The following is a 13,777-nucleotide window of genomic DNA, read 5'->3' as shown; positions in this document are numbered from 1 at the left end:
TATGAGGTGTTTGGTTTTCAATAAACGTGGAGCGGGGTATTATGACCAAACATCTCAACGTGTGTCTTGTTTTTTCAAAAGGCATTGTTACAGAAGTAACAGAAGTCTTGTGGTTTACACACATGCATTTTTGAAAACTTTAATTGTGCTGCTGTATTCTTTGTATAAAGAAAGAGACTTTCTCCTGGCAAGCTTAAAAGAAAGTCATATTTGTTCATTCTTTTTTTTATTGATCTGTTATGTACTTGATCATTTACTATGCTACCTGGCTCATTTACAATCTAAGCTGTAGATCCTGGGCTTTTCACAATTCTCAGCATTGCATGGTCTGACCTTTGGGAGAATTTGCTGCGGCGTTCAATCCCGAGAGGATTGCCACTTGAATGTCTTCCACTTTCACAATCTTTCTCACTATAGACAAATTGACAATTCCTCCTTAGAATGCACAATTCTCCAGACCAGCAAACTGCCAAAACTTCTGCTTTTATAGTTGCTGATGAATAGTTAATCAGGTGTATTTTATTATCCGCCTCTGACTTCAACTTAACCTCCTCTTAATTAATGTAGAAGAAGTAAAGATGTACAGCATTTGTGGCCTCCTTTTTGGTAAATAATGACAAGGTGGCAGGGCAGCACGGTGGCTCAGTGGATAGCACTGCAGCCTTGCAGCGCTGTCCTTAGTTCAAATCCCACCAAGGACAACATCTGCAAGGAGTTTGTATGTTTGCGCGGGTTTCCTCCGGGTTCTCCGGTTTCCTCCCACATTCCAAAAACATACTGATAGGAAATTTAAACTGTGAGCCCCATCAGGGACAGCGATAATAATGTGTGCAAAACTGTAAAGCGCTGTGGAATATGTTACCACTAAGTAAAAATAATGATTATTATTATTATTATTATAAGGTATCATTTGTCATGTGTTGCTATTCATGAGGTTGCATTTACCTAATTTTAAGACCCTAAAAGGACCAAATGTAATACAAAACCAAGGGCAGAAATTATGCTATAGCCCAGTTTATAAATAAAAATAAACAAAAACCTAGAACCTTCAGAAATAAGATTGATACTTTATTAAATGTTTAGAACCCACCTTCTCTGGGAGGTAACTATCAATACTTGATGATGAAGTGTCAAACTTGCTCTGCTCATCATCTAAAAATATAAAGAAATCTTATGAAAGGTTAAAATGATAAAAATTCTATTATTAACACATTTACGAAAGAGTAATACGGATTAAATAATCTCCTTTATCTATGTCAGAGTATGAACAGATGCATGAAGTCATAGAGCATTTCATGGAGTCCATTCAATGTACCAATGGGTGTGTCAATGTGCCGCCATTTCCTCCTCTAGAATCAGACCCTTAAGGGGTAAAAGCCTTGCTATTTGGTGGGGTACTAATGAATCACACATTGTCTTGCATGAAGCCTGCCATACGCATTAGATGGCTGTTGGCCAAACAATGGTTCCGCCGATTATTAGGCTGGTAGCCTTCTCCCCACATACAGTGGTTGTTCGGCCGACCCCTACAGCGAGAGAGCCACTGCCAGATTTACATCTGGGAAAAGATAAGGATCGGAAATCAGACATGCTGGATCCTTATCTTCCCCAACAATAAATTGTCTAGGGTCCCCATACACAATAGACTGTCGGCCGCACTAGTCTGGATCGACACTTTCAGCAATTAACAGTCTAAGTATATTGGAAGTTTAACAGGATTGTCTAATAATAATAATAAAAAAACATTGTGCAAGACAGTACAAAAACAGATGAATGTGTGTGGTGAGTCTAAAAGCCAAGAGTGGATTTAACTTCTGGCTAAAGCCACATGTAATGGTAAGCGTCGTCTAAAGCATAACCATATTGCAGTGGTCACCAAATATAGCAGACCTTCGTGAGATTCTCCATTTCTCTTCTCCTGCATAGCAGCTTCAAAGTTCAGTTGCAATATTTTATTAAGAGTGCTGATCCATTCGTCCATTTCTGGATCGCTGTCTGCGGCGAGGAGATAACTGCTTTTGTCTTGCATCTTCAACTCAAAGGCAAAGCGCCGGACTCGGTTGTTCTAGAAGAGATTACACAACAGAGCTGTTTCCCAGAACAAGAACGATTTGCAGTGACAAAATGATGTTAATGACATGTTCAATACTTCTAGAACAAAGTATGAAAATAAAAACCCCAACAACTTAGCCAGGCTTCAGTACTTGACTTCAGGTGTTACATGTACACTGGGAATTATACAAGGGAATCAGCAGATTTTCCTGTATAATCGGTTGGATTGTAATGCACATCGAAAATGTGTGTTACTCCCACAGCCCCAGATACCCAAGAAAAGTAATGTATTCTTGTGTTGTCACACATATAAATAGCTGAGGGCCCGTCTCATGGGTGGGCTGGGAGCACCCTCAGCATATACGCAATGTTCTATAATCCAGGCTCATTTGTGTGGATAGCGTCCCCGAAATCACCCACGCTGTGCCGTCTACCTTGCACTCAGGGCTGGTAGGTGCACATTTCCCATAACCCTATTAAAGGCAACAGCCTCATCTCAGAAGTGTGCACCTGCTAACCATAAGGTGCACGCAAGAGTGTGAAAGCAAACAATAGGTTGTTCTCAGGCCGCCATGGTTTGCCCACAGAAGGGTGGGACATTATGGAATGTAGGGTTGACATGTTGGGAGACAAGTTATGGCCATAAACACATCTCAGATCAGCAGCAGTTTTCTATGGCAGAATACACGGCTAGGAAGGGTTAACTGGGAAGTGTCAGAAAAGGTATTATGCATAATAAGTAGTGCAGGAAATGAAATCTTCTTGGGAATGTGTGAAAGAGCCACGTCTTGTATCATCTTCTTGTAGTGTGACGGTCAGATTCCAGCACTAGGCAGCGCCAATATATATCTATGTGCAGCTAAGAGTGGAATCCCACACGGACCAGCGGCCTGTATGTAACCTATTAAGAATGCACAGCAAGGTTAGAGGTGTTTTTTTCAGATATATTCTAAAAATATGGGCGAGTGCCAAGTGCAGAAAAAACAGCAAATACTTCCTGAACTGAACATGCTGCTAAGAAAATGTAACACTCCCAGCCCCCAGAGGACACCTCCGATCTCAGACACAAAGCGTCTGCCAGATCTGCGCTCAGCACTGGCTGCACCTTCCCAGAGTTCAGAAGCCCACAGTGCTCGCAGACTCTGCTTCTAATTAATGGCCGATTGGGATACAGGATGGGGCTGGAGTCACCCAATCTCTCAGAGAAAATCTAAGCACTTTTACCAGAATGCGGAGATCTAAAAAGCAGAGGACGTACACGTCAGAGAAAAAAAAATATCAGCATATCTAGCAAGGAGACAAAAAGATCAAAGTTTCAAAATATTTCCCAATTTTTTTGGGGAATAAATTACACTTTAAAGAGGACAAAAACTCCAATGGCGGAAAGCAAAAAACAGTGGCCATATCTGTAATGAATCTGCTCCCTAGGTGTGGCTGCAGTGTACCTTCTGTAGCAAGCTAGGTTATGTTCATCAGAAGAACCTACACATGACAAAGTTGCCTGATATTGTGTACAGTGGACATATCTGTAATGAATATTCTCCCTATTTGTGGAGTGTAGCTTCTGTAGCATGCTAGGATATGTTCATCAGAAGAACCTACACATGACAAGGTTGCCTGTTATTGTGTACAGGTTCCCTCATTTTCATTTACAAAAGTAGGTAGCGACCCACAACCATAAACTCAAACAACCCTGAAACCTGTTGGAATACTGGTATAAGTGTGGCAGACTGCAACCTAAAAGAAAATCTTTTTGCATGGGACTGCTGTCACAACAGAAGTTTACATGCTGTATATCTCCTAAGCATAAAACAGATCTTGCTTAGAGTGTCTAACATGTAAAACACTCGCAAAACGTGTCCCCATGACACAAGTGGAACGTGATAAATGATAAATCGTGATATTATTAGCAAGAATCATACACAGGACATTTACCTGTACGACACCCATGCAGGAATCAAGAAATATCGATCCTTTAGGCTCTTTGGAGATTTTCTCATCTTTGTAGAAATTTAAGTTATATGAGCCATCACCAAGCTGTATAAGATGGAAAAACCTCCTTTTAAAAGACTGAAAGAAAAAAAAAAGTAACAAAATGTTATTGATCATTACTGGTAAGTCCGGCACCACTAGCGCTTTGCCAAAAAGAATTTCTTTCTATGGGCCGCAGATTATTTACTAAGGAACATACACTAAATATAAAAGATAATATGAGGCACAATGGAAGTGTCTCATAGGCATCACAGGAACTTGTCATGTTAATGTCACACCATGCAGATGGCACAGTCACTAAGGATTAGGAGACGGCAAACATGGCTCTTAGCAGTGACGGGGTCTGCTAGGTTAGATCGGTACGATACATGAGGACACAGCTCTACACTCACTAGGTAGTGGACATTTTGTTTTTACTCATACTCACCCTCATGGTGACGCTTATTGCACTGTTCATGTTTCCTTTGTACAACCAGCCCTGTTTGGTGATCCCCCCTTTTTGTGAGCCAAGGGATGCCGCATCCTAGAAACAAAACATCCTTCTATTAGGAAAGGTCACAGGTGTCATTACATTTATAAACCATGGTGCCAATTCATTTGCCTCTTCTTTTAGTCACTGTTTTATCTTCTTTTTGTGTTCTTTTTTGTCTTTAACCTTGTTTCCCCATAAGTGACCCCACTTCACAAACTACACCTCTCAATGAATTCATCTAGGGGGGCAGTGATCTTAACGACACCACAGGGGAGTCAAAGACTTTTATACCATTGTGTGGTGAAAAAAAAAATTACATTTTTACCACCAAAATTTCATTTTAGAGCCACGTTTTACATTTTCACATGGGAAAATGGATAAAAATGGCATCAAAATGTGTCACAGAATTGCTGCTGAACGTGGCATTAGCCCATATGTGGCTGTACAGTACTGCTTAGCCATACGGCGAGACACAGGACGAAAATTTTTGTAAAATAGTTTGCGGACTCCATATACAGAGCCCCTAATGCAATAAAAGCACAATCCCACCTCAGTGTCAGATTTACACAGAAACCCCGGTGTAAGCGCTCAACGCAGAGCGCAGGATAGATATGTGAGCCAAGCTTTACTGCGATCTTTGGGAGGCAGACAAATAATGGGTCAAGCATTGGTTTTATTCATCTTTATGCTGTTCCTTGTGCGGTATAAGTGATCTGACGGATTTATTCTTCAGGTTGCTGCCATTACAGCGATACCAGACTTATATAGATTTTTAATGTTTGCCTGCTGTCATACACTAAAAAACTACAAAAAAAAGTTTTTGAATTGCCAATTTATGAGAGCTATGATTTTCTATATTTCTGCCGACAGAGTCATGTGAGGGCATGTTTTTGGAGGGACGAATGAACGTTTTTTCAAGCACGCAACATTTTTTTGATCGTTTTGTATTCCAATTTATGGGGTGGCAGAATTAACTAAAACCAGAGATTCAGGAAGTTTTTTTTGTTTCCATGCCATTCTCCGTGTGGTAAGAGTGATAACACAACTTTATTCTTCGGGTCAGTACGACTACACAGATATCACATTTATACCATTTTTTATGCTTTGGTGCCTTTACACAATAAAAACAATTTTTTTTTTTGCAGAAAAAAATAATTGTTTTTGTATTGCTATATTCTGAGAGCTATAACTTTTTTATTTCTCCGCTAATGGAGTTGTATGGTGGTTTGATTTTTTTGCGGGACAAGATTACATTTTCAGGTATACTATTTTTATTTACATTTGACTTTTTGATCATATTTTATTCCACTCTTTGTTCTGCGTTTTTTTTTTTACGGTGTTCACTGAAGAGGTTAACTAGTGTGACAGTTTTATAGTGCTAGACCTGGCAATACCAAATATGTGTACCTTTTTTGTTTATACATAAATATATACATTTATTGGTATAATTTTTTGTGTGTTTTACTTTGTGATTTCTAAAAAATATTTTAAAAATTTTTTTTTTATTTAGTCCCTCTGTGGGACCTTCACTTTCAATACTCTGATCGCTGGAATAAAGCATTACAATTCATTATACCAGTCAATGATGCTCTGACAAGAAGCCGCATGGTCTGACAGGTTTGCCGTAGCAGACCCAGAGGTCGCCAAGGGAACAATCGGCCCCTCACAGTGACGTTGCTGGGTTGACGATCATAAGAGGGAGGGTGCGCCCTCTTTCTCATAGCTTCCTTAATCATCGTGGCATTTAGGGGGTTAAATGGCCTGAGAGAGGGTGGGCACCCAGTGACAGCTGGGTCTTGGCCGATCACATGGGCACAACTCCTGTGCCCACACAACCACCATGAAGCAAGTTTACATTTACAACAAAGGTTATGAAGGGGTTAACCACTACTTTACAAGTTCATTTAATGTAATTTAGCTGCCATAGATAAGCTCTTTGCTAAATATCTTGCTTTCCCAAAACCTTCTAAACCTGAGCTCCTCTTCTAGTCACATGATATTACAGGAAGGCAGAGGTTTCTCAGCCAGAGATCATGACAAAATCTCCAAGTTCCTGGCTCTGGAAACCGAAAATTGGGCATTGTTTGCTATGAGTGGGCGGTGCTACATTCAGCAGCACACATGCGGTTCCTGTGCATGCTAGTCCCTTGTATTTGTATGTATACAGCAGGCTGTGTGTGTGTATGTATATATAAAGTGAGCAGTAAGGGAGAATCTTTATTGCCAGGGCTGGTGTAATGGTGCTTTGTGCATTACTTCTATTGCTTGCAACAGTGTCCTGGACAGGACATTATGCTGATGCTAAATATGATGCAGGAGAAATAGGAGGGGTTTAGGCAAAGTTTCAAGGGGTGTGCTCACTGCTGGCTTGCAACACAGCACAAAGGATGCTGGGAAGTGTAGTCAGGAGGGAAAAGAGGAATCAAAGAGGAACTGTTAGCTGTGATAGCAGGGCTGGTGCCAAGACACAGAAAGTGAAGACGAAAGGCATAAAACTGGCAGAAAAGGCATATGGGAATCTCTGAGGCTATTACTCTTAAGCATTTATGGCAAAAACAGTAATTGACTTTGGGCAGAGGACAAACTCTTTAAGCTTGGACTGACATTCTGGCTTTTAGGCCACGTTCACGCCTTCACTATTTGGTCAGTATTTTACCTCAGTATTTGTAAGCCAAAATCAGGAGTGGAACAATCGGAGGAAAAGTATAATAGAAACATTTCACCACTTCTGTATTATCATTCACTCCTCGTTTTGAATTACAAATACTGAGGTAAAAAACTGACCAGATACTGAAGCTGTGAACATGGGGTTAAAGTTGGTCATTGACCAGGAAACCATGAACAAAGTTGATACTTATACTGGAGGGGCCAGTGATAGCTAAAATGTTCACTGTCAACAGCAAGTGCAGACATTTTTGCATAAAATGAATGTCTGTACAGTGAGCGTCTCCCTCAGAAGCCTCAGCACCAGGTCAAGTGTTAAGTACACCCTGACAGTATTTATGGGTGGATAACGTGGCAACTATACAGACAGTAGAGAATGGAAACAGCACTTTGGCTGCAGCTCTGCCATGCGATTTCCTGTCTTAGAGTCTAGTATTTAACATGTTTTTCTAACATTACATTTTATTGGACAACCTCTTTATATCATGTATTTTATTGATTGCCTACGTTGCACGTGTATACGCTTATTTCAGCCCCGTTATTCTAGACTGTGCGCACAATTATTAGGCAATTTGTGTTTTTGATGTTTAATGTTATTATTGACCTACAGTGCTGTCAGTCAATTCAAAAGGATAATAAACCTGAATATTTAAGATCACAAATGTGAAGTTTTGTCTTTCTTAGCAGAATATCTATGTGAGCAAAATTATTATAGAATTACCGGTAACATTAAAAACGAATTTTACCATCTCAAGTGTTCATTTTCATCTCTTAAAATGAGAATAACTAAACAATTTGTTCTTACAGAAACAATTGCAAAGTTATGCTTGTAAGTATATAAAAAAAAAAGTCAATGATCCTATTGCAAATGCCAAGTAATGTCTGGGGCAAATGCATGCAGATAATCACTTACAATGGCAGCTGAAATCTAAATATAGCCGAGAGCAAAACCTTGTGAAAAAATAAAGCGTCGAACCAATCTAAGAAAATGCTTTAGATATCCCAGGAACAATATCACCTTCATAAGATAATATAGCCTTCCTTTTTGAGTCATTATTCAGATTCCCATATGATATGTTTGTTCTTCCATGATTTTAAATATTTGCAATGCTTTTAATACACAAAATTCACTTAAGAGGGCCACTATAATATTCTCACATGTACAATTACGGTATTTTAGGCTATATATTTTAGCTGCTATGTTTGATGGTCCATATTACATTTATATCAATGTTACTCAACCAGTGGCGCCTACACACCATGTATGCCATAGCATTACTGATACCGGGCACCAGTGCTAGATTCATATGACTGGCAGCTGACACCAAACCTAGCTCATGGGTCAGACACTGGGAACTACAGTCAGGACTGCCAATGTAGACCTTGCACCAAAATATACATTACGCCACCCTCCTTCCTCTTCTTCCCTATTATACTTTGTGCCATTTTTTAACAATATCTTCCCCTTTACCTCCCTTGTTCCCTAGCCCCATTGATGTTAACAAGGCGCCCCACTACCACCAATACATTACTTCCCTTTTCATCTCAAGCCTATTGATATGAACAAACCAACACCCCCATACACACACTACCACCCCTCCCCTCACACTAATAAACTTTATGCTCTTTACCTTTATACGAGATACTAGTTCATTCCCAGCGTATCTGTACTACAACTCAATGTGGCTCTTTTTTTTTGTTATGCTTTATAACAATAAGTCTTATGGTTATCTTTCTTCTGATAAGATAATGTTGCTTTTATGACCCACCTTGGTAATCTGTATCCCTAAACTAGCTTATATGGATGTTACGGGGGATTCTAGTTTATATTTCAGTCTAAGGGTATGTGCACACGTTGCGGATTTCTTGCAGAAATTTCCTGAAGAAAACTGGAAATTTTCTGCAAGAAATCCGCATTTTTTTTTTGCGTTTTTTTTTCCGTTTTTTTCGCGTTTTTTTAGCATTCTGCAAGCGTAATTAGCTTGCAGAATGCTAAAGTTTTCCAAGCGATCTGTAGCATCGCTTGGAAAACTGACTGACAAGTTGGTCACACTTGTCAAACATACTGTTTGACAAGTGTGACCAACTTTTTACTATAGATGCAGCTTATGCAGCATCTATAGTAAAAGATAGAATGTTTAAAAATAATAAAAAAAATAAAAAAATGCTTATACTCACCCAGACATCTCCTCAGCGGCGTCCGTTCGTCTTCCTATAGCTGGTCTGTGCGCACAGGACCTTCCGTGACGTCACGGTCACGTGAGCGGTCACATGACCGCTCACGACCAATCACAGGACAGTGACGTCATCGGCAAGGTCCTTCGCCGCACATCAGCTACAGGAACCGAAGCGACAGCGTGCAGTGGAGGCGGGAAGACATCGAGGGTGAGTATAGGACTATTTTTTATTTTAATTCTTATTTTTTGACCACTTATATGGTGCCCAGTCCGTGGAGGAGAGTCTCCTCTCCTCCACCCTGGGTACCAACCGCACATAATCTGCTTACTTCCCGCATGGTGGGCACAGCCCTGTGCGGGAAGTAAGCAGATCAATGGACCCCTAGGTGTGCGGAATCCCCTGCAATTCCGCATTTTAATGAACATGTTGCTTTTTTTTCCGCGATGCGATTTTTTCGCGGAAAAAAAGGCTACATTTGCACAAAAAATGCGGAATACACTTAAAATAATGGGAGGCATATGTAAGCGTTTTTTTCGCGTTTTTATCACGTTTTTATAGCGAAAAAACGCGAAAAATACTTAACGTGTGCACATGGCCTTATGTTCAGATTTTGTCTTAATCACTGAACTATGATTGATCAGCTATAGGTTTGTACAATACACCGATTATGTTTGCTTTGTTTCTAGCAAATTTGAGAAAGATCCGGGCTCGAGTCAAAACATTAAGAAATTGCTTGGAAAACATTTTTTTTTCCTTTTTTTGTCATTTATCACTGTGGTGAACTTTCGTGCAAAATTATAAACATACATATTTACGAGTGCGGCTGTATACTATATGCTCAAATATACAGTAGGCATTTAGGCGGATTTCATTTGTTTCTATTAGTAGCTGGTTGTAAATGCAAAATTTATTTTACTTTCATCATAGCTTCCATTTTTGCTTTAATGTGAATGGTATACATACGTGGTCAAAATTGTTGGTACCCCTCGTTTAATGACAGAAAAAACACAATGGCCACAGAAATAACTTGAATCTGACAAAAATAATAATAAATAAAAAATCTATGAAAATGAACAAATAAAAGTTAAACATTGCTTTTCAACCATTCTTACACAGAACTTTAAAAAAAATAAAACTCATGAAATAGGCCTGGACAGAAATGATGGTACCCTTAACTTAATATTTTGTTCCACAACCTTTTGAGGCGATCACTGCAATCAAACGATTCCTGTAACTGTCAACGAGACGTCTGCACCTCTCGACAGGTATTTTGACCCACTCCTCAAGAGCAAACTGCTCCAGTTGTCTCGTGTTTGAAGGTTGCATTTTCCAGACGGCATGTTTCAGTTATTTCCAAAGATGCTCAATAGGATTTAGGTCAGGGCTCATAGAAGGCCACTTCAGAATAGTCCAATATTTTCCTCTTAGCCATTCTTGGGTATTTTTGTTTTATATGTGTGTTTTAGGTCATTATCCTGTTGCTAGACCCATTACCTGTGACTGAGACCAAGCTTTCTGACAATGGGCGGCACATTTCTCTCTGGAATTGATAGTCTTGAGATTTCATTGTACCCTGCAGATTCTAGACACCCTGTGCCAGATGCAGCAAAGCAGCCCAGAACATAACAGAGCCTCCTCCATGTTTCACAGGAGGGCAGTGTTCTTTTCTTGATATGCTTCATTTTTCCATCTGTGAAAATAGAGCTGATGTGCCTTGCCAAAAAGTTCAATTTTTGTCTCATCTGTCCTTAGGACATTCTCCCAGAAGCTTTGTGGCTTGTCAACATGTAGTTTGGCAAATTCCAGTCTGGCTTTTTTATGTTTTTTTTTTCCAGCAATGATGTCCTCCTTGGTCGTCTCCCATGAAGTCCACTTTGGCTCATACAACGACGGGTGGTGGTTTCTGATACTGATGTTCGTTGAGCTTGAAGTTCACCCTTAATCTGTTTAGAAGTTTTTCTGGGTTCTTTTGTTGCTATTCGTATTATCTGTCTCTTTGATTTGTCATCAATTTTTCTCCTGCGGCCCCGTCCAGGGAGGTTTTCTACAGCCCCATGGATCTTAAATTTCTGAATAATACACTATGTGCAACTGTAGTCACAGGAACAACAAGCTGTTTGGAGATGGTCATATAACTTATACCTTTAACATGTTTGTCTATAATTTTCTTTCTAATCTCCTGAGACAACTCTTTCCTTTGCTTCCTCTGGTCCATGTTGAGAGTGATACACACCATGCCACCAAACAGCACAGTGAGTATCTGTAGTCCTATATACAGGCCCAGTGAGTATCTGTAACCCTATATACAGGCCCAGTGAGTATCTGTAGCCCTATATACAGGCCTAGTGAGTATCCGAAGCCCTATATACAGGCCCAGTGAGTATCTGTAGCCCTATATACAGGCCCAGTGAGTATCTGTAGCCCTATATACAGGCCCAGTGAGTATCTATAGCCCTATATACAGGCCCAGTGAGTATCTGTAGTCCTATATACAGGCCCAGTGAGTATCTGTAGCCCTATATACAGGCCCAGTGAGTATCTGTAGCCCTATATACAGGCCTAGTGAGTATCCGAAGCCCTATATACAGGCCCAGTGAGTATCTGTAGCCCTATATACAGGCCCAGTGAGTATCTGTAGCCCTATATACAGGCCCAGTGAGTATCTGTAGCCCTATATACAGGCCCAGTGAGTATCTGTAGCCCTATATACAGGCCCAGTGAGTATCTGTAGCCCTATATACAGGCCCAGTGAGTATCTGTAGCCCTATATACAGGCCCACTCACTGATTCCAAGATTGTAGACACATGTGATCCTAGTTAGTGGACACACCTTGATTTAACATGTTCCCTTTTGTCACATTATTTTCAAGGGTACAGTCATTTCTGTCCAGGCCTATTTCATGAGTTTTATTTTTTTTTTAAATTCTGTGGAAGCATGATTGAAAAGCAAAGTCTGACTTTCATTTGTTCATTTTCACAGATTTTTCATTTATTATTACCGTACTTTTGTCAGATTCAAGTTATTTTTGTCACCATTGTGGGTTTTTCTGTCATTAAACGAGGGGTACCAACAATTTTGACCACGTCTGTAACAACATAATGTGGAATATGCCTCTTGCACTAAAGCGTTTGGGTATCTCTGTATAAAAAAGGAATGGCACACTATAGTTGAGAAGTACCTGACCGCTGGGGGGTCTGATAATCCATATTCCCAAAAACCTAGAGACTCTTTGAATGATGCAGTGGTTGAGCACATGAAGTACAGTGCTTGGCAACCTCCAACAGTCCCATGGACAATTAAAGGGGTTGTCTAAACTGTTCTTAAGTGTGTAAAATGGCAAAGTGCTTCTAAAAACTAACAACATTGCAATTCACCTCTTATTAAAAATCCTCTATGTACTATAAAGAATCAAACGATTTTCAATTTTATATAAATTTTATAGCTTACTAATCGTTGTCTAGGTTACTGGCCACCGCTGCATTGTATGAATGGTGTTTGGTATCCCATGCTATGAGCATGCGCCCACAAGCGGTTTGCTATACAGCTTGCAAGTTCCTCTCTGAAGCTCGCCAACTGCTTCTGCTTACATGGGGCAATGGGACAGCACACTGTTAGGACGTGCAGTGTGACAATTCTACCAGTCTCGACTGTTAGTCTTCAGCAGCACACATCTCCCCCTGCACACAGGAGGCCTGGAGCCAGAGGATTGGTGCGCTCTTGAAGAGAGCGGATTAAACAACCCCTTTAATCAAACAGTGGTGCGCCTGCTACTGGGAGCTATTCAACTCTTTACCAGGCATCAGTCATCATATATGATGTGTATAATGTAAATCTGGATTATTCAGGAACCACAATGCAATGTACAGCATCAAGGGACTGCAAACAGACAGGGGAGCACAATAAGCTCAGAGCTCATATATATCGCACTCAATAGTTTGCTTATTGTCAGATACAACATATCCTTCACTATTTAACAACTATTTTCATAAATCTACCACTATACAGTTCTACTTGTCCAGATAGGAGTCACCTGGCTTTACCCCTGACACAGCAAGTAAAGGTATTCAAGGGACAGCAAATCCACATCCTGTGCATCTGTGAACTTCAATCAGCAGTCGGTAATGAAAATAATAACAACCAAGCCGAATACCTGGGTGCACGACTTCCCCTCCTTAATGCAAATACTAACAGTTTTATGCTTAAAACAGCAGAAACCAAAACGTTATGGACAGATCATTCCAGGACACGAGGGCAGAGAACCGCACATGGGCAAGAAGAAGAACCTGAGTGCAGGTCTGTTCTAGACTAGAAGACCAATCTACCGAGTAAGGGAACACTTCTTCCTATACTTTTTATTATTAATGCTCAATAACGCCAGGAGAAAGTCCCCAACACTACATAGCTGGATAGTAAGGCAC

General features: G+C 40.3%; 1 protein-coding gene across 21 annotated transcripts in view; it reads right to left on the bottom strand.

Annotated features, from left to right (window-relative positions):
- DOCK9 (dedicator of cytokinesis 9) overlaps positions 1-13,777 on the bottom strand; it is a 310,144-nt gene that overhangs the window by 132,771 nt on the left and 163,596 nt on the right. For all 21 annotated transcript variants that reach the window (XM_077297092.1, XM_077297094.1, XM_077297097.1 and 18 more), the window contains 4 exons: positions 4,472-4,567; positions 3,988-4,122; positions 1,891-2,065; positions 1,091-1,152 (listed from right to left, as the gene is read on the bottom strand). In XM_077297092.1, coding sequence (XP_077153207.1) covers positions 1,091-1,152; positions 1,891-2,065; positions 3,988-4,122; positions 4,472-4,567 — 468 coding nt within the window. The remainder of the gene's footprint in view (positions 1-1,090; positions 1,153-1,890; positions 2,066-3,987; positions 4,123-4,471; positions 4,568-13,777) is intronic.

The sequence above is a fragment of the Ranitomeya variabilis genome, chromosome 3 (genome assembly GCF_051348905.1).
Source record: "Ranitomeya variabilis isolate aRanVar5 chromosome 3, aRanVar5.hap1, whole genome shotgun sequence".
Taxonomy (NCBI): Eukaryota; Metazoa; Chordata; class Amphibia; order Anura; family Dendrobatidae; genus Ranitomeya; species Ranitomeya variabilis.
The sequence above is the reverse complement of the archived record's forward strand: the minus strand, read 5'-3'. Positions and strand labels throughout refer to the sequence as shown.